At 41.7% G+C, this 25,132-nt stretch overlaps 1 protein-coding gene across 1 annotated transcript in view; it reads left to right on the forward strand.

Annotated features, from left to right (window-relative positions):
• STAB2 (stabilin 2) overlaps positions 1–25,132 on the forward strand; it is a 134,348-nt gene that overhangs the window by 8,464 nt on the left and 100,752 nt on the right. Inside the window, exons 4-12 of the mRNA XM_066591428.1 lie at positions 7,941–8,026; positions 10,171–10,240; positions 13,077–13,172; positions 13,865–13,984; positions 15,063–15,259; positions 19,827–19,960; positions 20,042–20,172; positions 20,700–20,779; positions 24,857–25,006. Coding sequence (XP_066447525.1) covers positions 7,941–8,026; positions 10,171–10,240; positions 13,077–13,172; positions 13,865–13,984; positions 15,063–15,259; positions 19,827–19,960; positions 20,042–20,172; positions 20,700–20,779; positions 24,857–25,006 — 1,064 coding nt within the window. The remainder of the gene's footprint in view (positions 1–7,940; positions 8,027–10,170; positions 10,241–13,076; positions 13,173–13,864; positions 13,985–15,062; positions 15,260–19,826; positions 19,961–20,041; positions 20,173–20,699; positions 20,780–24,856; positions 25,007–25,132) is intronic.

The following is a 25,132-nucleotide window of genomic DNA, read 5'->3' on the forward strand; positions in this document are numbered from 1 at the left end:
AAAGTGATTATCATAGCAGTCAAAGCAAGCCCAAATACTAGCTATTGACAGGAGACGCTGAAAAATAACAGTGGGGACCATTGTTCCCAGATATTATAGCGATGCCACTGGGGAATTGAAATTCACATATTTGGTATCGTTATACCCAGGAGTCTGAGAAAAAAAATTTTTATATAAATTTAGTTTTGCAAATTTATCACATTGAATTAAAAATAGAACAAGCAAATAAAGTTTTTTGGGATTCCTGCCCATTTTTCTCTATATAAAACGTACAAATTAAAAGATGTTGATCCAGTCCTGGAACCATATGAAAGCCCAATCTATTCTCTCCACCATAAAATTAAAAACTAAGAATCAGTTAAAAAATATTAACCCTTAGGTCGGTCTCACATGACCAGATTTGAATTGTTTTTGTGATTGCCGTCCAATACGCAGGCATCGAAAGGCATGGACTTTCGAAGGTTCACTCACACTTGCGGGTAGGAATTGCGGATTGCGAGAGCAGAAGAAAAATTGCAGCATACCCTAGTTTACCGCAGATCCCGCACGTATGGGCCCCATTGATCTCTATGGATACGTTTGATTGCAGGAGAGTGATTTGGTCATGAAAGGGTTAACAGGGGAACCATGCATTTCATTGTATATTATGCTTTGCATTTTCTGCTAAAACATACAGAAAATTACACTGAAAAGTAATTTGGAACCATTTAGAAATTGGATGTCTCTCTTATAGCAAACAACTGTCCTGGAAGAGGCTGTGTGGGGGCATCTCTCTTGCATTTAGTGATGTCCAGTGTGACAAGTGACCACTGTAGAGGCATTATTGACCACTAGGGGGACCAAAGGGAAGAAAAAGTGGTCAGCAAGGGAAGAAAGTTCCCTGTATTTGGGCTTCCTAATGATGAAATTAGCAGCCAGATGGGAGTGTTCTTTAAAGGGCTGAACTTATCCCAGGCATTGCCAGGGCCTAGGGGAGTCGTGCGGCACTAAACGGTAAAGATGCACCGTGTGCTGTATCGGGGGTCGGCAGTCGGCTGACATCTTGTCAGCCAGAGATGTTATATTTTCAGTTAGTACCCAGATGGCCTAGGTTTTGTTTTATTCATTGCTAGTTTTGTCATGACATGCTTTGTTTGGCAACTCAATAAAGGTGTTTGGGGCCACTTTAAAAGGAAAACCTATATGTGTAACCGAGGTGGTAACGAACCGACCATCCATGCTCCCTTCACCTAAACTTCCTTATCAATTGAAGGACCGCTTGTGAGAATAAGTTTTAGCCATTGTTTCTGCTGTCAGCTCTCTTAGGAAAAATAGCTTCAATGCTTATCTTAAAGTGCTACAGACCAGCACCAATGACGATGAGTTCCTTCCTGAGCGTGACAGCGACTGCCTCACAGATTCTGGAGGTGATGACAAAGTAGCCTTATCTATGCTTTCTATATTTCCTCTGCAGATAGACTTAATCAGTGACCTGTTAAAACTTATGTGCATAAATAAAAAATGGCTGAATCGTGATTATTGACTGATCCACACTCTGTGCATTCTGTAGAGCTTGCATATAATGCAATGTGTACAAAGGTGTGGTATATAAGGGCAGTGCACAAGGAATAGGGCTTGTGGTTGGCTGGCTGCTGCAAGTAAAGATATAATGGGCTTAAAATGAATTTATTATGCCTGAAAAGTGACTCCATATAAATTAGACTTAAGGGTCAACATAGATTCATAGGGTGTAAGAGTCTATGTGGTGCTCCACTGATAGACAAACTAGAATACTTATTTAATCTTCCACTCTACTTCAACACTTATTTATCCTCCCTACTGATTACCCCAAGCTCTGTTGATTCGGAAAAAGGCCATTACAGTTTTGAACAAACAGAGCTCATTCTACTAAGTCTGGCCACTGCAGAAAGAACGGAGCTGTCCGCTTCCTGAAGAAATCAGCTCAGTGCACAAGTGCACTGGCCTGGCAAACAGATGATTGGTGGGGTCCTGTGTGATGGACCCCCACCAATCTTCTATTAATGATCAGTCCTAAGGATAAGCCATCAATAGTTTACAACTGGACAACCCCTTTAACCCCTTCCCGCTGCAGGGCGTAAGTTTACGTCCTGGCAGCCTGGTGCTTCCCGCAACAGGATGTAAACTTACGTCCTGGGGACAGCGCGGGATCACATATGATCCCGCGCTATCCCGCAGCGGGAGCCGGCTGTCAGTCACAGCCAGCGTCCCGCTGCAACAGCGGGGGGGCATCGGAGATGCGCCCCCCGCTGTTAACCCCTTCCCTGCCGCGATCTAAGTAGATCGCGGCAGGGAAAGAGTTCACAGATGGAGCGCGGCTCCCTCTGTGTCTCCGGCCGGAACTCGCGATGTCATCGCGAGAGCCCGGCCTGTCACCATGGCAACAGGACGCCAGACACTGGCATCCTGTATTGCCTATGCCTATAATCGCTGTACAAGCGATAAGGCATGGCAGAGCAGTAGCTCTGCCATGCCTTATGACAGCGATCATCAGGGCAGTGGTTAAAGTCCCTCAGAGGGACGCAAACAGTGTAAGAAAAACAAAGATTAAAAAAATGAATTTAAAAAAATTAAAAAAAAACATTTTTTTATGCTTTTTCTCAGATTAGCATAAAAAAAGGTAAAAAAAAATTAAAACCCCACATATTTGGTATTGTCGCGTCCGTAACGACGCGTACAATAAGTTGCACATGCTTTTGACTGTGCATGAAAAAAAAACGCTAAAAAAACGCTAAAAAACTGAGGCAAAATGCTAATTTTTAGCATTTTGCTCACTAAAAACGCAATAAAAGTGATCAAAAAAGCCGTATGTACCCCAAAATGGTACCCATAAAAACTACAGCTCGTCCCGCAAAAAATAAGCCCTCACAGAGCGCCGTACATCAAAAAATAAAAAAGATACAGGACTTTGAATGCAGCAATTTAGAATAGAAAAAAGATTTCCAAAAAAAAGGGTTTTATTGCAGAAAAGTGGGAAAACCTAAAAAAAATGTAAGAATTTTGGTATCGTTGTAACCGTATTGACACACAGAAAAAATGGAATGTCTCATTTATGCTGCATGATTAACGCTGTAAAAAAAATAAAAAAAATCTATGGCAGAATTCATGCGTTTTCTCTCCCTGCTATCATAAAAAAAAATAAAAGAAGTTCCACAATATAGTCTATGTACCCAAAAGTGGCACCGATAAAAACTACAGTTCGCCACGCAAAAAACAAGCCCTCATACAGCCGCGTCGACGGAAAAATAAAAAAGTTATGACTTTTGATAAACGGAGAAGAAAATCCGCCAAAAATTGTTGTGTCCTTAAGCCCAAAATAGGCCATGTCATGAAGGGGTTAATCACCATCAACCCACCAACTACCTGTAGCTCAACAACAACGCAGTTTACAAGCTAAGCAATATTCTCCATCCCACTGGCGGTCAAGAAGGAAGTCTCAATCTGTTCAATAGTCATAACCCAAAAATGCTTCAGATAAAGAGTTGTTAGAAGTACAAAAACTGTCTGGGCTTTAAAAAAAAAGTGTTATGGCTGCAAATGAGATACATAAGGAAAAAAGCAGATGCGCTCATTTTAATTGTTCTGTTTACCTTCCTGAAGCATTGACGTGTTGTACTGGCATCAACGATATAGAGAGGACGAGGTTCTTGAAGGTAGGCCTAGGCAGAGAGAGTGGGGTGGGTGGCAGGGATGATGGGATAGTGTCCTGTACTACACATTTCATTGACACCATCCTCTAGAGTGTATCACATAGTGCCAAAATACATCAATTACATCGCGTACAAAGATCATTGCTGTAACCTTCCCAAATAGCTTTGCCAGAGAGTCAATAAATGATACAAAGTAGCTGCAGCCTATGCAGGATTCATGTACCAAGTGAAGAATAAGTGGTACAAGCACCAGGGCCACTGGCGCCCCTTCACTTGTGATGCACCCTGTGCAGAAAATCAAGTTGCAAGCGTTTAAGGCTGGCCTAGGGCAGGGAACATGAATGTAAGTCTAATTATAGGCATTAAACGTCCTCCAATAATTGGTATAATTTGTCACCACCATCTTCTCTGGTATATTGTAAAATGCCTATGACCAGGATATACGTACAAACACTGCAAGATACAATTTACTGTAACTGGTGGAGTACACACAATGTAAAGTCAGTACATTGGGACAAGGCACTGCACATAAGGACTAATGGTCCTTCTACACGAACCATGTTGATCAATGCTTGTTAAATCAGGCCAGGAATTTAGCCTGTATAAAAGGACCATTAAAGTCTATACATCGGAAAACAATTTTTCAGAGCTTCCTGTCATGCTGATGAGGGAACTCATCCCAATGTTTTACACTCACGCATGATGGTTTGGACATAGGGGTCTTTCTGTACAATTGTACACAGTAAATTTTTCAACCAATCACATTTTTAGCATTACTTTCAGAGAGCCCAACTCAGAGGAAACTGTCTGTTAGTATTAGGTTTTCCATACATTTCCTGGCTATATGTTTGTCATTACTTTAGCTTTTTTTCATGTACTTCAAGCAGTCTTTCTGTGGAATTCTCCATGGAGGAACACATAATGATGGCTCATTAGCCTGTTATTCTAGTGGAAAAATTGGTATAAGCACTTTTACAAATGATTGGAGGGTCAGAAATAAAAATGATTGTCAGCAAATTTTTCTGTTTTCCACATTAGAACAACCTTAAAAGGGTTTTACATGCAAAATCTACTGAAAAACTAATTAAGCGCCAGAGACCCTCTGCTTGTGATCCCTGGTGATCACCTGATTGCCCAGATCGCTGGGAGTAAAGTATCTATGGCATTTCCTCTACCATTCCCTATGACGCACATCCAACTCACTGACAGCAGGCTGAGCATTCAGCTCATCGCCAAGGATCCCGAGCAGCAGGTCTCCGGCAAATACGTATTGATGTCATCCTGAGAATAGGTCATTAATAGCTTTTGCCTAGAAAACTCCTTTAACTAGTAAGAAAAAAAAATGGCATAGTCATGCGGACTACAATATTGGTACTCATGTAGCAATAATGTAACGGAGATGCAAAATGCATTGACTTCTGCAGTGTCTGTAATATATTCCTTCCAATATCCCATGGCTCATAAGAAATGCCTCTAATACTATATGATGCTATGAAAATTTTCACAAAGCCCCTGTTATCCTCTGAAAGACAAAATTCAACTGAGTCTTAAAAAGCGTAGGCAATGGTCAGACCATAAAAATGCCCCACACATACATATGACAAGGCACAGACATGGATGTGCTTAATTTGCACTTAAGTTTTATTTATTTTTTTACCAGAACAGGATGAGTAGAGAAACAAATAAATACTTAAATAGTCAACTGATAAAGATGTGAAAGTTTTTATGGTCTCTGAATTAGTGTTAGGAGGTCACTAGGCCAGAGTGTTATCTGTGCTATAGATTTCTCAAAACGAAAAAAAAAACGTTTAGTACCGTGTTAACCAGTAGAGCAAAATGTGATTGTTCCCAGCAAGAGAAACCAAGTAATCTTGTAGATATGATATCTTTTAATGGCTAACAAAAATACATGATTTTAATGGGAGCATTAAAACCTCTCCGGGTCCTTCCTCAGGCATGATGAACTAGATCAGGGCATGATGAACTAGATCAGAAAAGGCACTGTTGCCTTGCAGTGCTGGAGACTTCAAATCTGACCAAAGACAACATCTGCATGGATGCAGATGTTGTCCTTGGTCAGATAGAGGTAGCACTAATCTGATACTGCACTGATGCTTATAAAGACATATAAGAAACAATGAAGGATATGCATGAACAAAATGTTTCAAAATGAAAAGTGCCGCCAAAAACCTAGACAAAAGTATGTGTGATGGATGTCTAATAGAGATGAGCGAACGTACTCGGATAAGCACTACTCGTCCGAGTAATGTGCCTTATCCGAGTACCGCTGTGCTCGTCCTGAAAGATTCGGGGCGCTCCGGTGCTGACAGGTGAGTCGCAGCGGGGAGCGGGGCAGAGCGGGCGGGAGAGAAGGAGAGAAAGATCTCCCCTCCGTTCCTCCCCGCTCTCCCCTGCAGCTCCCCGCTCCGCAGCACGTCCCGAATCTTTCAGGACGAGCGGGGAGGTACTCGGATAAAGCACATTACTCGGACGAGTAGTGCTTATCCGAGTACGTTCGCTCATCTCTAATGTCTAAAGATTACTGTGCCACTTTACTAGGAGTTTTCTATGTTTTCAGTAATTGAATCCAAAATATCCTGTAGTTTTATCTGTTAATACCCTTAGCATGTTCTGCTCTTAAAGGGGTTATCTCGCGAAAGCAAGTGCGGTTAAGCACTTCTGTGTGGCCATATTAATGCACTTTGTAATATACATTGTGCATTAAATATGAGCCATACAGAAGTTATTCACTTACCTTCCCTGCGCTGGCGTCCCCGTCTCCATGGCTCCGTCTAATTTCAGCGTCTAATCGCCCGATTAGACGCGCTTGTGCAGAAGGGTCTTCTGCCTTCGGTTCGGCAGCAGCGGCGTTCTGGCTCCGCCCCATCACGTGTGCCGATTCCAGCCTCCTGATTGGCTGGGATCGGCACACGTGATGGGGCGGAGCTACGCGATGACGTGTAGAAGGGGGCGGAGCCAGAACGCCGCTGCTGCCGAACCGAGCCGAAGGCAGAAGACCCTTCTGCGCAAGCGCGTCTAATCGGGCGATTAGACGCTGAAGTTAGACGGAGCCATGGAGACGGGGACGCCAGCGCAGGGAAGGTAAGTGAATAACTTCTGTATGGCTCATATTTAATGCACGATGTACATTACAAAGTGCATTAATATGGCCATACAGAAGTGTATAACCCCACTTGCTTTCGCGAGACAACCCCTTTAAGGTCTATTTAGACACAATGATTATTGCTCAAAATTCGCTCATAAGCCAACTCTTGAGCGATAATCGCTGCATCTAAACACACGCCTATTGGGCACTTTTCGTGCAACATTCATTCATTGCTGATTTTTAAGCAAGCGTAAAGTCAGCGATAAGTCTAACCAGCGCCGCACGCTGAGTTCTTAGTGGGATACCACTGATAGTATTCTTTCAGCTGGTATCCCGCTCAGAGATCTCACCAGTATACCTCTGATAGTGCCGAGAACAAAGCAGCTGTTTGCAGATAACAGCCCTCCTGCTGTCATCTGCATACAACAGGAGCCTTCTTTTACACGCTAATAAACTCTTAAGTAGCTAATTAGCTACTTAAGAGTTATGCAAAGTGATCGCTCAAAACTGTCACTCAAACTGCCGTTTGAGCGATTTTTAAATGATCATCTTTCCGTGTAAATGGGCCTTTAGGAGTGATCCTATTGTTCTGTACTATGAAACATTGGCGGAGCCATAAGTGGTGACAATAGTCTTTACAATACCATCAGGGAAAGGACACTCCACCCATGAAACCACAAACCATTATGTAAAATGGCTTGGGATCTGGCATGGTGGAACTGCGGGATGAAATGCAGATAAGTAGCTTCAATGAAACCAATCCAGGCAATAGTCTGTGTGCTGAACAGTCTGGTCTCAGAGCTGATAACTGCTTCATAGATTGTAGCAAACCCTCAGATCTGGTTGTGCATATTTTACAGTGGACCTATTATGGGGTATAGGTATGTTTTTGGGGTTTTTTTGTTACAAAAATCAATAGACCTCAAAAAAATTCCAAAAATATACTTATTAAGTAATGTAAAAAGCAAAACCAGTTTTTAAGGCACTTGCTATACGTGTAAATGCCCCGAACATTTGGGTGAGCAGCTCCCCTAATACCCGGCGGCATAAAGCTGCAAGATCCTGCTAGTTACCATGAGATGTCACAGCTATGACTAAATCTTGTACTGATGTATGTATAGATGTAAATCCATATAGAAATATAAGCTGATGTCCTTTCTTCACAGAGTGTCCAGGTGGAGCATCTTCACCATGTAGAAATCGAGGAACATGCTCTGATGGTTTGGAGGGCGATGGCGTCTGCTCTTGTCAGGTACGCTCTGTGTGACATGCACAAAGTTGTGATTAATATTTAATTAACATAATATTTTGCATATCAGTGATGTTTATTATTTTATTATTTTGTATAGAAGTTTTTATTGGGACGAAAGTCTAGATTCAATACAACAGATTTATGGAAACACTCTAAAAGGAAAACTGGCTTTGTTGTCCACAGCAACCAATCACAGAGTGGCTTTCATTTTTTAGGAGCACTATGAGGAATGAAAGCTGAGCTGTGATTGGTTACTGCAGGCAACAAAGACAGCTGTTTTTTTTTTAGACCATGAATCTGCCGCAGTGTGTTCGTGATGGACAAACCTGTTCTATTAAGTTCTTTGAGATGCAATCTAATAGCAAGTTATCACAGTTCTGTTTTTTAAATTAAAGTTAGCAGGTAACAAAAACTGGACAGCAGATGAGAGTTTATAACAGTTCAGAACTGAAAGGGTCAGCGATGGGTGCAGGCCGCTCAGACCAATAGGGAACATTCAGATTGCAGTGTGGTAGTCCTGCGAATTTACTGCCTTTCACAGATGCTACCAAACATGGCCGTGTAGCCCAACCTACAGTCCATTTTTAAATAATTTGAAAATCAGATTAATCTTTTTAGACTGCGGCTGCTGTCACACTTGCAGGATTTATTCAGGGGTTTTATGCAGTTTTTGAAGCCGGAACCAGGACTGGATCATAAAAGGAGAATCGTAAGTATGAAGGACAGATAATGCAGGTACTTCACTTTTATTAATTCACTCCTGGCTTCAAAAACTGCATAAAAAAACGAGAATAGACAAAAAAACTACACATGGTGGTTCCCAGAGGTTTACCAAAATCAGCAATGTAAATGGTAATACTCCTCTCAATGCCACCATACCTCACAACCTTTGAACAAGGAAAAAAGTGGCAACTATAGTGGCGTGCATAGCACACTGCAGAGAGTTTTGAAAGCCATAACCTCTGTATCCTATAATAGTGCCCTTCAGTGACCCTCCTCACACTAACTGTGACCCCTTTAATGGCCTCCGTTGTAATAGTGACCTTTTTACTGGCCCCAGTAGTAATCGTGAGCCTCATGTATGTTCCCAATAGCAATAGTGATCCCTATAGTGGCCCCAGTAGTAAAAGTAATCCCTATAGTGGTCCCAGTAGTAATAGTGATCCTTATAGTGGTCCTAGTAGTAATAGTGATCCCTATATTGGCCTCAGTAGCATTAGTGATCTCTATAGTGGCCTCAGTAGTAATAGTGATCCATATAGGGGCCTCGGTAGTAATAGTGATCCCTATAGTGGCCCCAGTAGTAATAGTGATCCCTATAGTGGCCCCAGTAGTAATAGTGATCCCTATAGTGGCCCCAGTAGTAAAAGTGATCCCTATAGTGGTCCCAGTAGTAATAGTGATCTCTATAGTGGCCCCAGTAGTAATAGTGATCCCCATAGTGACTCCAGTAGTAATAGTGACCGCATAGTGGCCACAGGAGTAATAGTTAGCAGACCCAGTGTTAATAGTGACCCCCATAGTAAACCTCCAGCCACCTGACAGGAATTTAGTCCCGGTCCAGTGTCGGCGGCACCGCTGCTGTAATCAGTGCAGCTTCCGACCTCTCTGCTGGTGTCTGCTTGCAGGAATGCAAATGCTGAACGAGAGGTCAAGGGTGGAATAAATGGCCCCTGTCCCCCGGGACTGTGGAACAGCATTCCAAATCCGGGACAGTTGGGAGGCATAGTGCCACTTCAGGAAAAATGAAACATTACACCTGACCTTACCTATTGACATCACTTCATGTACTCAAGCAAAATTCTGGTATGGAGACCCACACTTGGTACAACTCTAGCTCTTTTAAAAAGATCGGAATCTGTCTCATAGGAAGCCTCTATGTTATTTGCAGATACCCTAATAGGGCAGTTTAGGAAAAGGCTTCCCCTGTCACATTCCATATTTTTAACTATACAGTCTCATTATTCATGTGTGCGCTGACTTGCTCCCTACACATAGTGCTAACCCAGCTATTTAACAAAGTACATAGCCTGCTCAAACTTTACAATATGTTGCCTTTAATTTGGTCTCTGAGTGCCAATCTTGGGGTCTGCAGCTGTGAATCTGTTGTAAACTGCAGCTGACTATTTCTAGTCTTTGCATAGGAAGGATTTGGTGGAACAGCCTGTGAGAAATGTGCTGAGAAGGACAAGTATGGCGATGACTGTCGATCTGGTATGTTATAAGTAAAACACCACAACTGCTAATCTAAGAAATATAATAAGAATAAAGATTCGTGCATATCTACGTGTCTAATAATCAGACCACAGAATCGCTGAGTAGCTTCACACACAGTATTATGTCATTAAAATCATACAAAATGCCACTTCCATCATTTATGATTGCAATGATAGTATACTACCACAAGGGGGCAGCAGATTATCAGATATCCTTACTCATATGAGTTTACACTACTGTGATCATTATAATGGTCTTTGTACCTTTATAAAGTGGTCACATGTCCAAAGTTTTCACAACAAATGGAATCCCCTTCCATTTTGTTGGAAAATTTGGAATGTACCTCCAGTGATGGAATAAAGACGACAAAGGTATTTATTTTCCGGTGTAATTCGAAGTTTCTGGCCACAATGTAAAATCTATAATCGGGAAACCACTTATAATCATATAATACTGACAGATTTTTTTATGTGGCAGGGGTGCCTTCAGACCCTTGCAGGTGTCAGCGCCTGGGTGTGACTGCTGACTAAGGACTCCCTATAGTTACATCGTGGTCCCCGGGGTTTTACTCAAGTGTTATGTCCACTTTAATGCAGTGCTCAGTCCCTATTGATACCCTTGTTTAAAGGGGTTGTGCCAAGTTGTACAATTATCCCCTGTTCACAAGATAACTTTATAATTGGTGGGGTCGGGCCTCTGGGACCTCCCACCGATCTTGAGAACAGGGGTCTGGTCGGGCTCCGAGTGAATGAAGCTTAGATTGCGGAGGCACGCTGCTGCTCCGTTGACCTCAATGATAGCATCAGAGGTTACAAAGTTAAAACACTGCGGCGTTTTCTGGCGCTGACATTACAATGAAAGGAGCAGAACATCGGCGCAACCTACATTCCATTTCTTCAGGAACTGACCCCTCATTCTCGGAATTTGTGAGGGTGGTCGGACCCTCACTGATCATAAAGTTATTCCCTATCCTGTGGATAGGGAATAACTTTAGAACTTGACACAGTCTATATGTTTGTGACCTGAAACATCCTTCTGAAAGCTGGGTTACAGGCAGCTCAGTGGTTTTGCATTCAGACCTTTTGAGTCAGAAGAACCATGAATGACTAAATGCATTGTTACCGAGCTGTAAGGCTATGCTCACATCTGCATTGCAGGCTCCATACTGCGCCTCTAATACAGATCTGGCCCAAAATCCAAAACAAAATAACATTGCAGGCCGCACTACTTTGTCCAGTAAGGGCCAATGTCCACGGGTGGATTTGAATTGCGGCACCAATGCAGAAGATTCGCAGTTCAAGAACCCATAGGGAAACATTGGCGTCCACACCTGAATCAAAGCATGCAAATTTAATTTGCAAATCTTTGGGTGCGGAAATTGAAACGCAGCATGCTCCATTTCAGTGTGGTTCCCGCATGGACAGCTTCCATTGAAGTCAATAGAAGCCATCCGATCCGCAGCCCACCCACAGCTGAAACTGCAGATTCCGCTGAAAAGCAGGAGTTTGCAAAAAGAAAAGTCTGACACTTCCCCACATATCTGCAGTACAGGAAAAAAAGAAGAGCCGGACAGGTAAGCAGGGTCCTCAACCCCAGGCAGGGTTGGAGTCTGCTGCGGGCTCCCACATGCGGAATCCGGCCCACCCATGGACATAAGACCTAAAAGGCCAGGTGGCATGATGGAAACCCAACGAACTCCATTATAGTTGGTGGGGTCTATCGGCACCATTATTGTCCACTGTAAAGGATCCGTCCCCAGCTACCACTCCGTGTTTCTGTTGCTAAAACAGAACAGGAAAACAATGCCATGACATAGATGAGCACAAAGTTAACTAACCTTTCCCACATCTCTCTGAAACTGCACTGAGTGGAAAAGTTGATGTAGACAGGCTGTTCTTTGATCTGGCTCCTGAGGACAATATGGAAAAAAATACTCACAGACCTTAATGGGACGCCTGCAGAAGTACAATATACTGCATTACTGAAGTATTGCAGCACATTGTGTAAGTGATCAAACAATCAAATTTAAGTCCCCACAGGGGAGTAAAAAAAGGTGATGGTGACAGAAAGTTTTTTTTTTTCTGTTAAAGAGCTATTTCTTTAAAAGTAGTACAACAAGAAAAACTAGACAAATTTGGCATTGCTGTAACTGTACTGACGCTCTGCACACACATATATATGTATATATATATATATATATATATATATACACACACACACATATTGAGCAATTAATTTTTTTTCCATTTCACCCAATTAGAAATTTTTACCCCTGCATAATAGCTAATTAAAGACCAGTCCTTTGCTCACTACAAGACTATGCAAACATCCACCAATAATTTACACTCTGAGCACACATATATTAAGTAACATTGATCTCCAATAAAAAAATACCCAATACAAGTGGAACAGCAGACATGTCAATATAGGAACAGGGCAGCTACATATCAATAGTCATATATTCCTATGACATAACAATCATCTTATGCAACATATACAAACCACCCATTACCTACTTCCCCAACGTGATGCTTCCTCGGGTAACTCAATTACAATTTTTTTAAAAAATTTCAGTACATTAAATGGCACTATTGAAAGATAGTCTAATAAAAAGCCTCCATACAGCTATGCTGGTAAAAAAAAATGAAAAAGGGCCTTGTCCTCAAGGGGTTAATGAAATTCTGCATAAATTACTAACTGTAGTACATACTAGGCCCAGGTTATTCAATATATAAATCAGGTTGAAACTATTGGATTTGGGTAAGAATTGTTTTATTTGGTTATGTCACCATTTACAGTTCTTTGTATAATGCACTATTCTTCATTTTCACAGTCTGCTCTTGTGTACATGGGGTTTGCAACAGTGGCGTAAATGGAGATGGTACATGCTTGTGCCTTTCTGGCTATGGGGGTCTAAGTTGTGACCAGCGTAAGTATTGCAGCATGGGATACTGGCATGTATAGTGCAGAGATACATTTTCTGCTGCTTGTAGCATTGCAGTTGTAGATTGTCATTCATGCTAGTAGTAATCTTTCCATTTATTTTCCACATCTCCAGCCCCTTTACCTTCTGTCTCACTCCATTATTTGTAGTATGTAAGCTCGTTGGAGCAGGACCCTCACCCCTACTGTTTCCATCAACTGATTACTATTCGAGATGAGCGAGCATACTCGCTAAGGGCAATTGCTCAAGCGAGCATTGCCCTTAGCAAGTACCTGCCCACTCGAGAGAAAAGCTTCGGGTGCCGGCGCGGGGGAGCGGGGGGGAGAGAGGGAGAGATCTCCCCTCCGTTCCTCCCCGCTCTCCCCCGCTGCTCCCCGCCGGCCGCCGGCACCCGAACCTTGTCTCTCGAGCGGGCAGGTACTCGCTAAGGGCAATGCTCACTCGAGCAATTGCCCTTAGCGAGTATGCTCGCTCATCTTTAATTACTATGTAACCGTGGTTCTGTAATTTCTGTATTTTGTCCTTCTGTATTCCCCCTGTCTATGTAAGCGCTGCGGAATATGTTGGCGCTATACAAATAAATATTATTTTCCCATTAAGCAGCATCCATGACAAGTGTACTTTGTAAGGTGTTACTGTCTATAAAGGGCGCTAATATATTCATTTCATGATCTTAGCTTTACCGGAATGTGCAGCATTGAAGTGTGAAGAAAACATGCGATGTGTGAGCTCAAGCAGTGGAGCCATGGAGTGTAAATGCTTACCAAATTATGAACTGAAAGGCACAGCGTGCGAACGTAAGACGTGATACAGTAATCCGCTCTAATATTACCTGTATTATGTAAATGTACATTATATACTACTTAATTGCCAGATTATTTACCAGGTTTACATTTGGGGACTCTACAGGCATAGATTGTCTGACATGTAAGTCACTTCTCCTTGAAGCAGGTTTGCCAGATCCTAATATGGCATCTGTAGCTTCACTTCTAGTCACTGCATGTTAGGGTGCTGACACACCTACGTTAGGGCTCAGTTCAAGGTTTCCGTCTCTCTGCTCTGTTTTGGAGGAAAAAAACTGAAATTAAAAAAAAAGGCGGATCCATTTTTTGCACATTGATTTCAATGGAGTTTCAAAAAAGCAGAAAGGAAACAGAAAGGCTTCATTTGCTTCAGTTTTGTTAGATTTTTGTAGTCCGCAGTGATATTTTTCCAGCCTAAAAACAGAAAACTGATGGGATGGAAGTGGACCGAAGCCTTTCCATCTGCTTTCCGTTTTTTTGAAACCTTATTGAAATCAGTGATCCTAGCAGCAATAGTCACTGGTACGGCTGTCAGCGCTTATGTGCCCAACAGTCACATCCTGTAAATGTACCCTAACAACTGCAAAATATTGGCAATACAGACTTGCAAAGTCAATGCTGTATTAGGGCTCCCACCCACTGGCGATATTTTCTTTCTTGCGCTGCAAGAGCACGAGAAAAATCTCGCATCACAGCGCAAGAAAGAGGCCGGTATAGAACAGGCATATCGCAAGTGGTTTCAATGGGGCCAGCGACAGCAGCGCTAGCCCCATTGAAAGCATAGGGAGAATGCCGCAGACTTCTGCCACAGCTGTGACAGCTGTGGCAGGAGTTTCCTTCATCCCCCCGGGGACCATGGGGATGAAGGAATCCTCTGCCACAGCTGTGGCAGACGTCCGCGGCATTCTATTCTATTGGCGTCATGCCGATTTTTTTCTGGCACTGCGATGCGAGACTTTAACTTTAGAATCGCATCGCAGTGGAGAAAATATTGCCAGTGGGTGGGAGCCCTTCAATTGATAATCTGGGAGGTCAGGAATTCATTTATTTCCACTCTTTTTTTCTCTTACAGCCATTAACCCTTGTTTGAAGAGGGTTTGTAATGCAGCAGCAGATTGCTTCCATACTGGCCCAAACCAACACAATTGTATATGCAAAGAAGGCTACGCCGGTGATGGGGACGTGTGTTTACCTGTCGATCCCTGTCAGACAGACTTTGGAAATTGCCCAACACCATCTACTATCTGTAAATATGATGGTCCTGGAAAGGTAAGAATGCAATGCGCTTTGCATGTGGCTTCCTTCACAATGAAGCTAAAAAATGCATTGCGTAAGTTTTCCTTTATTGCTTTCAGAATTGCACCAATAATTTTTTTTCGACTGTGTTTATTATCTTATTATGTACTGAATACAGATACTATTCCACCGTCTACAGCTCTGATTGACAGCTGTAGTGGTCTAATGATTGGATGCTACTGGCAGACTCCCTTTAAAGGCATTCTACCACTTTGCACAGTGGCCTGGTTGGTACTGCAGGCTGACTGTTATTGAAGTGAATGGAACTCAGCCTGCAGTACCAACCCTGTCCACTGTGCAATGTATGGAGCTGTCTACTTCCTGCAGCAAAACAGCTAGAAGTGGAACATTTATTTTTACTTCCACATTTGGCAACCCAGACAGCGAAAAATAAATAAACTAGATAGTCAAGCAGTACAACTGCATGGATACATGAGTAGAATGTCTGTGTATCCATTTTACATCTTCAGGCAGTATATATTATGCTGTGGATGGGAACTTTGCCACAAGTTGTGATGAATTTACCTTCACTGATAATGATCTAGTAATCTGGCATTGTCTACATGTACACATTCCTAGTTTGAAACCTATTCTCACAGCACACAGGCTCTGGACCAAAATCTGTTAATTTAGGTGATACTTAAGGCATATCATAGCCTTATCAATCAGGTATGCCTAATGATTATTATTACGATGCACCAGAGAAGAGTACAATGAGAAACACTCAAGTTATGTTTCCAAGCTCATCTGTTTTATTATTGCCATGCAAAATGTTTTATAGTATAACAACCCCATCACACTCCTACCAGATTAAAGAGGTCAACCATTCAAAGTCTACAGCAAGTGTGATACTTCTATCTTAGTAAAACATTACAAAGGTTATTATGACAAATCTGCATGCTCAGCATCTGGGACCCCCTTAGTAAAATTTAACTAAAATGCGTTTTTCCTATCATACTTCTTGCTATGCACATGGCACCACTGCATAAAATATAATTCAATCCTTTCACAAATGTTTCACATACTTCAGTTTGAACCTCACATCATCTATTTGGCAATGACCTTGCATTGCCTGGAACTAAGTAATATGTATTGTCTAATACAAGATTAAGATAAGTTGTATTTATATCAGAATGTTTAGACTCGACCATCATTACTCAGGTCCATGAAGATATTCATGACAGTTTCTTCTGCAGATACAGTCATACTCGTAACCTTTTCCATCTTCCTGTAAAGGGTGATGTCTTAGCCTTGGAAAAGGACTAAAGAAATTTTGTTTTAGGCCTGGCTTTTTTCTTTCTTGCAACTTTAAATAACAATAAGACTATTCTATCTCCTTGTAAGACATTGCCTTGAAAAGGAATGTCTTATTTATTTAATTTTAGCTTCATTCATTAGATATAAACATATAGAAGAGAAAAGAAAAGAAAACTTTGTTTGTTTTTTATGTACCCTGTTTCCCTAAAAATAAGACCTAGCATGATTTTCCAGGATTTTTGAGAATGCAATATGATTTTGTAGTAGTAGTTATTAAAAAAACAACTTTCCTGGGGCAGCCATATTGGAGGCACCCACTTACTTTCTGTATTATCTATATAAACAGTGCAGCAAGGTTTGTGCACTCTATAGCAGCTGAAATACATGGAGTGAAAAGGAATGCCAATTGACAGAGAAATTTCAGGGAGACAATCGGAGACCATATCCCAAGTGCACATGGGTTCTAGGAACGGGTGGAAGCCATGTTTACTTGAGATATGGGCTCTGATGGGGATTGTACCCCTTAATATTTGGTCTCTCACAGCATTAATATGGTGGGAGTCGCATTGGTATCCTGGTTGTTCTCTCACTATAATAGCTTGTAGGTTCTTATCGTATTACATCATTATTTCTATATTTATTGTATATGGTTTGGGATGTATTCCCTTGTATTAACTACCTGTCATTATGCATTTGCGAACGCTAATTATGAGTAAATGCATCAGCATCCTCAGCTGACGAGCGCCCATTAAATAGCAGGGTTTTGTTAGTGATCCTCTCCAGTTTGGGATCAACAGTCAGCGTCCTGGTTTACTTAACGAATACAGCAACAGTTATGCAAAACATGTTTTACCTAAAAGTGCTTTTCCTAGTAGTTGATAGGAGATGAGCACATATTGATTGACTATTTACAGTCTAAGACGCACGTACATTGAGCACCTTGAGACACCAGCATGAGTATCAGTGATTCTACCAGTGCCATTAAGTACTATGACTTGCAGGGTAGTATGCAGGAAATCTACTATACTATAAGATAAATATGTTGTATAAACTGTGGTGTCTTATATTGGATTGCCCGATTAGATACAGAAGATATGAAATAATGAATGGGCTAGGGAAGGCAGACCCCTGGTTGAGTGGGATATTATGTTGGATTTGTGCAGATATTAAGGTATATATATATATATATGTGATGGATATGACCATTATATGGTATGCTTGACATAGGACCAACATGAATAAAGGAGTTTTTTTTTTACTTGACACCGGATTGGATGCTGTGATATTTTTCATTTGCTGATGCTTGCTCCAGTGGATCCCTGGAGGGAGGGAGTTGTGCATCGTTACCTATATGAGGTTTTGAGTAATTAAGTATGCTATGCGCTACTGCTATCTGAATGGGACTGAGAACTGACAGTCCATTTGGCGCAGTCTGGTTTGGTAGGATCTTCAGCGTAGTATGCATTTCCTGGCCCTGGTTCAAGGACCACTCAGGAAGGTTGTGTCACTGTGAGATAAAACTATTTGTCCAACTGCAAAATCTGTGTCATTCTGGGGAGCCCCTCCTAAGAAAGTGCGATCAGGGGGTGATAGAGGAACCTTAGGCATAAGGAGCCTTATCTACTTATACAGTGTGCTTACACCACCTTATTTAGGCCTCCAGTAATACAGTAGAGCTGTCATTAAAGGGACACTCTGGTGAGTATTTTATATTCTCCAGTACATATACGTGGGCTAGTGTTACGTTGGTTAGTTGTTTCTTTCTGTCTGAACCTCCTGGCCTCCTTCCCCTCAGATGGTCATGCCATCTTGGTTCTGACCAGCTCGGATCTCCTTGGGGTTACATATTCATTTCTAGTCAAATTTTCAGTTTGTGTGATGCTGTTACATGATTTACACTACAGAAACTGTGTTGAGGGGGTCAGAAAATCTCCTGCCACATTTACCGATGAATAGAGGCTCCTTTCAAACAGCAATAATAGAGGAGATCATCCTGACTGTGCACTTCTAGTCTGTAGCCTATATAGAAGGTAATGATAATTAAATTGTCCTCCAGCTGGCAAAAATGATATAGTATCAGCTAATGCATCATAGGATAGAGGTAAAATTGAAAGTAAAAAAATCTCAGCCTCAAGATGGTGCTTGATAAGCATCAGACAGGGGGCTACACTGCAGGGAAATGGTTGCAATACACAGAGGAGACCTCCAGAGTGAGACTAGCAATCAGGTGAGGGTGAAAGCATGGAAAAATGTGTTCTCACCGGAGTGGTCATTTAATATCATGGCAGTATAAAGGTTATTTCCTTTTTAAAGGTAAACCATTTTTTTGTTAACCCGTTGGTGATCAACTGCTATATAACCAGGGTATGCCATGATCAACTACACATTTTCCCTGCAGTGGCCGCTGTGGGAAAAGTATCATTACATATTATATTCAACTTGTATGGCTGGCTATGTAATGGCTGGATGTGTCATTCTAACACAAAAGTATGGTCCTAAGCCGACACCTTCTCTATGGTGTCCATATGCCTAGGAGGGGGTCTACTACATGGGCCCTCTTCTATGAGCCAGAGCAAAAAGTTGTTTTTTTCAGAGTAAAAAAAGCTGCTGCAAACAAGCCTGGTCCATAAATGTATTACTTAAAGGGGTATTCCAGTTGTGAAGCAAATTTTCAAAAATTTCAGATATGTAAGGTTTTGCACCACGTTTATGCACAGTTGGTTATGAGTATAAATCAAGCAGCCATTACCTTCTTATCCTGTCCTCCATATCTGATGTTTCCCTGTATCCCTATTTTCCAAGATGGCCGCCACATTCCTGCTGACATATACCTTGAAACTAAATTTCCCACAATTACCTGCTCTGTACTTCCTTCCTGTGCATGTCCCTACTAAGTGCTGCTCTGTTATTGGTCAGCAATCCGGTCCTGAGAGCTGAAGAGCAAAAAAAGCAGTCCCTCATTGGAAGCAAGTCCAACCTGTAGTGCTGGAATGCCTACAGGTCATATCAGGACAACCTGTGAAAGAACACTTCTGTAGTGCCAGGAGAAGGTGATGGTTTATAGAGCTACAGACACAAAATCCAAAGCAGAACCACATTGCAAACTTTAATAACATTTGATTATCATTCGTCAGCAACATAGCTGGAATACCCCTTTAAGTACCTGCTCATAGTATTACATGTTGGCCGTTCAAATAAGTATTAAAATAATACCGAACACCTCCAGACTACTCTACCAATTAATAACAATAGATATCTTTTGTAATAAGCATTTTTTTTCCAGGCTCATTGTGAATGTGCAGAAGGATACAGTAACTTACTGCCAAAAATTGGGTGCCAGCTAGTAGATGTATGTGCAACCAAAAATACATGCAGCAAAAATGCCAACTGTACCACTGTTGCTCCTGGAAAAATTGAGTGAGTATTTGCTTCGTCCTTGCATTTATAATAACTTCATGAGACTATTATTGTATTTAACAAGTTTACCCTGTTTGACAGATGTGTATGCCAGAAGGGTTATACTGGTGATGGCATTGTGTGCTATGGAAACATTTTGGAACGTATGAGAGAAATTAACAGTAAACCAGGGCAGTGGCAGGGAAGGCTTTCCCTTGCCATAAACTTGTTTGGTAAGTGCTGATCACTATTTGTTATATAAAAGTGTTAACTAAAGTTTTCTTAAAGGGGCATTCCAGTCCCAACCCCAATATTGTAGACCAGGGTTCCCCAACTCCAGTCCTCAGGGACCGCCAACAGGTCATGTTTTCAGGATTTCCTCAGTGTTGCACAGGTGATGTAATTATTGTCGGTGCCTCGGACATTACCACAGGTGTTCTTACCATAGGATATCCTAAAAACATGACCTGTTGGTGGTCCCTGAGGACTGGAGTTGGGGACCCCTGTTGTAGACCATATCTTTCTTTTGGCTGTTTGTACGTGATTGCCAGAATTGGAGTTGGAAAGGAATTTTTCCCATAAATGAGAAAAATTGTCTTCTACCTCATTGGCTTTTTTTGCCTTCCTCTGGATCAACATTGAGGGGAGGGGTAATATGTTTAACTGGATGAACACGTTTTTCAGCCTAATATACTATTTTACCTTTTATATTGTTTCTCCTCTTAAATACAGCAAATAATTATCTTCCTTTTTCCCAAAGAGGAGTATTCATGGCCACTGTCTTCACTGGGACCATTCACCGTTCTAGTGCCTATTAACAAAGGCATAAGGCCAAGAGAAGTAAGTATATTTATGTAAAAAATAAAAGACCTAAAAAATGACAGTTTGTGAAATCACAAGTGAAAACCGTTACCTCTATTTTTCGTTTTCATGCTGATTTCTTAAAGGAACACTAAACCTAATATATTGTAGTAAGAAAAAAAGTTGGTGCTAACATTCTCAAATGGATAATTTTCTGGATGCCATCAGAACTTAAGTTGTGTGATATAGACTAATTATGCACATACCTAATTTTAGGCCCAAACTCAGCTATCTCTATAATAGATGCCTCCATAACCATGCATACTCGAATCCACCAAGCATTCATCTCTATTTCATCAGTGGTGGTATAATCTGCTGTCAGGCAGTTTATATACTACAGTAGGAGAACAGGGAAAGGATTAGGCATGTTGAAATCCAACATGCCTGATCCTTATTTTGCTGCTCCCCTCCTACATGACATCAGCAGGATCAGTCAGTATTTTTTTTATGTATATGGCCAACTAAATTCATTGCATCAGACATTCGGGTCAGATGTTTTATGATTTAACTTGTTATATAGGGGCAGACATTTTCTGGGCTTCCCGTCCGTAATCCACAGTCAGTCTCTCTGCATAAAGTGAATCAATATCCCTACGAATAGACTGAATAAGTTACAAAGAATTAGATGCAAATTCATAATCCAGAAATTTGGAATATTTCTTGCTAACCTCCACTCACAGTAATCGGGCAGTTGCTCATACAATGAGTAAGAAGTTGCTCAGCACTCATTCTATTAAGTGAGCTGAAATGTAATGAGTAGTGAAAACCGAGCGACCTTGGTCACTAAAATGATAAATAACAATGATGTCCAGGTTTAAAAGAACATTCAGCTGAAGGTATGCCATGGCTGCAACCTGTATCCAAGAAGGGACTTAGACCAAAGTGCCAGTGAAAAGAAAGGAGAATAAAAGAGACCAAGCACTCAGGGAAACCTTATATATGGTTCATTCCAAGAACCAATTTGGAGTAACCATTTACTTCATTGAAGGGGGCAATTGATACAGAATTAGTGTTGCTCATTTTGATCAGCCAGGGAATAAAATCATTCCAATTTTTGCAAAATCAAGTCACGTTAGTCTGAATCAATTTTTGGTGAAAATTGCTGGAAATTTGAATTTCCCATAATGCCTGCTGCAGATGTCAGCATGCAGCTAATCTGTAGCCATGGTGCCTTGATGCCTTGATGATATCACCAAATGTGTCCTCCATCTTGCATATGGGCAGCAATTTCATTGGATGCCTGCATCACATGACCTAGCCATATATTACATAGGCATAGTGTAACCAGTGGCCATTTTGCATTTGAGCACTGGACAGAGAAGAGGCATCATGTTTACATGCCTATATAACACATGGTGTGTTGTTAAGAGGGACAGATATTTTGCAGAGGATATATTGCTGCTGGGTGTGAAAACTTAAACAGGGTTCTATTGGAGGGAGCAGAGAAAGTTGCTGCATCATGTTTATATGCCTATATAAAATGTGGTCTGTACTTTGGCAGAGGGTATATTTCTGCTAATGTCAACGTATAGTGCAGCAAAGCAGACAGACAAAATATGGTTTGGTGTGGGAAATATTGCAGTTCTCTGTCTGTTGCTTCAGACATCTTTCAAAAGTCATCAGTCCAGCCACTGCAAATTACACTCTTTGTAAAAAAAAAATCAAGCCCCTAGGAGAGGTTGTGGTTTTGCTGCAAAACTTGGCATGCAATTACATCTCAGACAGATATACAAATGATGTGAGTTGTGGTGAGAATGCTTTTACCAGATGAATGCTTTTACCACCTGAGGCACTTAAAGTAGTTCCACGCTTGGCCTATAAAAAGGCTTTCAAGGGCTACTTGTGTGTAGTCTACCTTTTTTTCTGCTTGTGTAGAGCTTGTTGACCACTAGGCGCCTCTATAACGCAGTTGAGAATCTGGATAGTCATACGGATGAATTGCCACCACCTGGAATGTTCTGACCAAACTGTTAGGCGGTGTTGAGACAAGTGGATGTGTGAGGGCACGCACACAAGGTGACCAGGCTTAAGACACCCTTGACAGATGACCAGTAGAGAGGATTGTTTTATCATCCGACAAACATGAGCAGTTCCAGAGACAGGTGGCACCATCATTGCTGTCCCCTGTGTCTATTGGAAACATTTCCATGCACTTGTTAGAAGGACATTTTGTCTCCTGGCGCCCATTATGTATACTGCCTTTGACACCCACCATCTCCTCTGTTTGCGACAAAACTGAACTACTATGGAATGGAACCAGATTGTCTTAAGAGATGAATCCAGGTTTAGTTTGTGCACTGACAACAGCCATATTCATGTCTGTAGACCTAGCGGTAGAGCACCTCAATCCTGCTGTTGCTGTGGAGTAGCACACTGCCCCCACTGCTGGTGTGATTGTGAGGGGCCCACTGGATAGTCAGTCATCCCTAGAAATGGTACAAGGGACAATGACAGCTCGGTGATATGTTCAGGACATCCTGCAGCCACATGTGTTCCTCTCATGGCGGCTTCCAAGAGGCATTTTCCAGCAGGATAATGCTCAGCTGCACACAGCAAGAATGTCACAGGAATGCGTCAACAACATTGCCACACTTCCGAGGCTGCCCAATCGAAAGATTTATCTCCAAAAGAACATGTATGGGACCATCTGGGGTGCCAGCCTTGAAAGACTACGAGTTTGCACCATCTAGGTGCAACTCCAGTCCCCAGGGACCACCAACAGGTCATGTTTTCTGGATTCCCTCAGTATTGCACAGGTGATGTAATTATTGTCAGTCCTCAGACATTGCCAAAGGTGTTCTTACTATAGGATATCTGAAAACTTGACCTGTTAGGGGTCCCTGAGGACTGGAATTGAGAAACACTGTTCTAAAGGCTCAGTTTCAGCAAATGTGGACTACTATTCTGGAGGATACCATAAGACTCTGTATACCTCCACGCCTGCTCGTATCACTTCTTGCATCCAAGTTAGAGGCGGTACAACAAGGTACTAGAGCCACCCTTCAAGTATTCAATCTTCTACAATAAATTATCCCTTTGCTCTGATATTGTAATCACTTACTTATTTCAACAATCACACATATGAAGTTTTGTTTGATTTCGACAACTCCTTCTAGGTGCCTGATTTTTTTGACCATGAGTTTATTTGTAGACCTTACACAGCTAGCAATGTGGTTGGGGAATTGAATTATGCTGCAGCTTCTATAGACACAAGCCATACTCTGTAGCCTTCTTTTCTCACATATTTCTGCCTCCTGCAAATTGCAGATTATTTAGTTGGCAATGCGTTTTTTTATTAATATAAATCAAAAAGAAAACCAAATAGGGAAACAGCAAATACACATTGTGCGTGTCAGCGGCCTCAGACATTGTTCAAAGTCGCCAGTCTGGCAACTGCAAATTAGGGGTGCCGTGTCCCACCTTGCTTCATGTGCTGCAGCTCTGTTCCTGTCGGCAGGTATACTCACACGCCTTCACATTGCCATCCGGCTGCTTTGGCTTTGGTTAAACACATAAATTCCATATACAGCAGTCCGGCTTTTGTGAGATAGTTCCTGCTTTTATTCAAATAAACTTGTGCTCATAATAGACAGAGTACGCGTTTCGGTTCACATAGAACCTTGCTCACCTCTGCAAGGTGAGCAAGGTTCTATGTGAACCGAAACGCGTACTCTGTCTGTTATGAGCACGAGTTTATTTGAATAAAAGCAGGAACTATCTCACAAAAGCCGGACTGCTGTATATGGAATTTATGTTTTCAATGGAGCACCCGGCAGCAGCTGCGGCTCCATTGAAAACAATGCAGAGCATGGGTCACCTTGAAAAATGCTGGAGTCTGCCATTGACTTCAATAGGGCTCGTTACTCGAAACGAGCTGTCGAGCATTACAGAAAGCTCGGCTTAAGTAATGAGCACCCGAGCATTTTGGTGCTCGCTCATCTCTAATGGGCATATTTGTTTATGTGCAGGCATAAATATATGAATTTTATAAAGCTAGAAACTATTGTCATGCCATATATGGAAGCAGATGTAAATACAACCTTTCTTCCATTCCAGGTAAAGAATCTTAAAACAAATAAGGAAAGCATCCTATACTTCATCAAGCTTCATATGATTGCTGGGCAGCTGTATGCTGAGGACTTCAACAGTACAGATCTAGTTTATACACTCACAGGGAAATCTGGGGAAATAACAACTGATGAACCGGTGAGATTATAGATAACCTACTCAACAGAAAACATCGTTTACAATGTTAGTAAGAAACTGCAAAAATAATTTAGGGTTTTGGTGGTTAATATTCTAAGCTTAAAAGGAGAAAACTCAGGATAGCAA

The sequence above is a fragment of the Eleutherodactylus coqui genome, chromosome 2 (assembly GCF_035609145.1).
Source record: "Eleutherodactylus coqui strain aEleCoq1 chromosome 2, aEleCoq1.hap1, whole genome shotgun sequence".
In the NCBI taxonomy this organism is placed as follows: domain Eukaryota; kingdom Metazoa; phylum Chordata; class Amphibia; order Anura; family Eleutherodactylidae; genus Eleutherodactylus; species Eleutherodactylus coqui.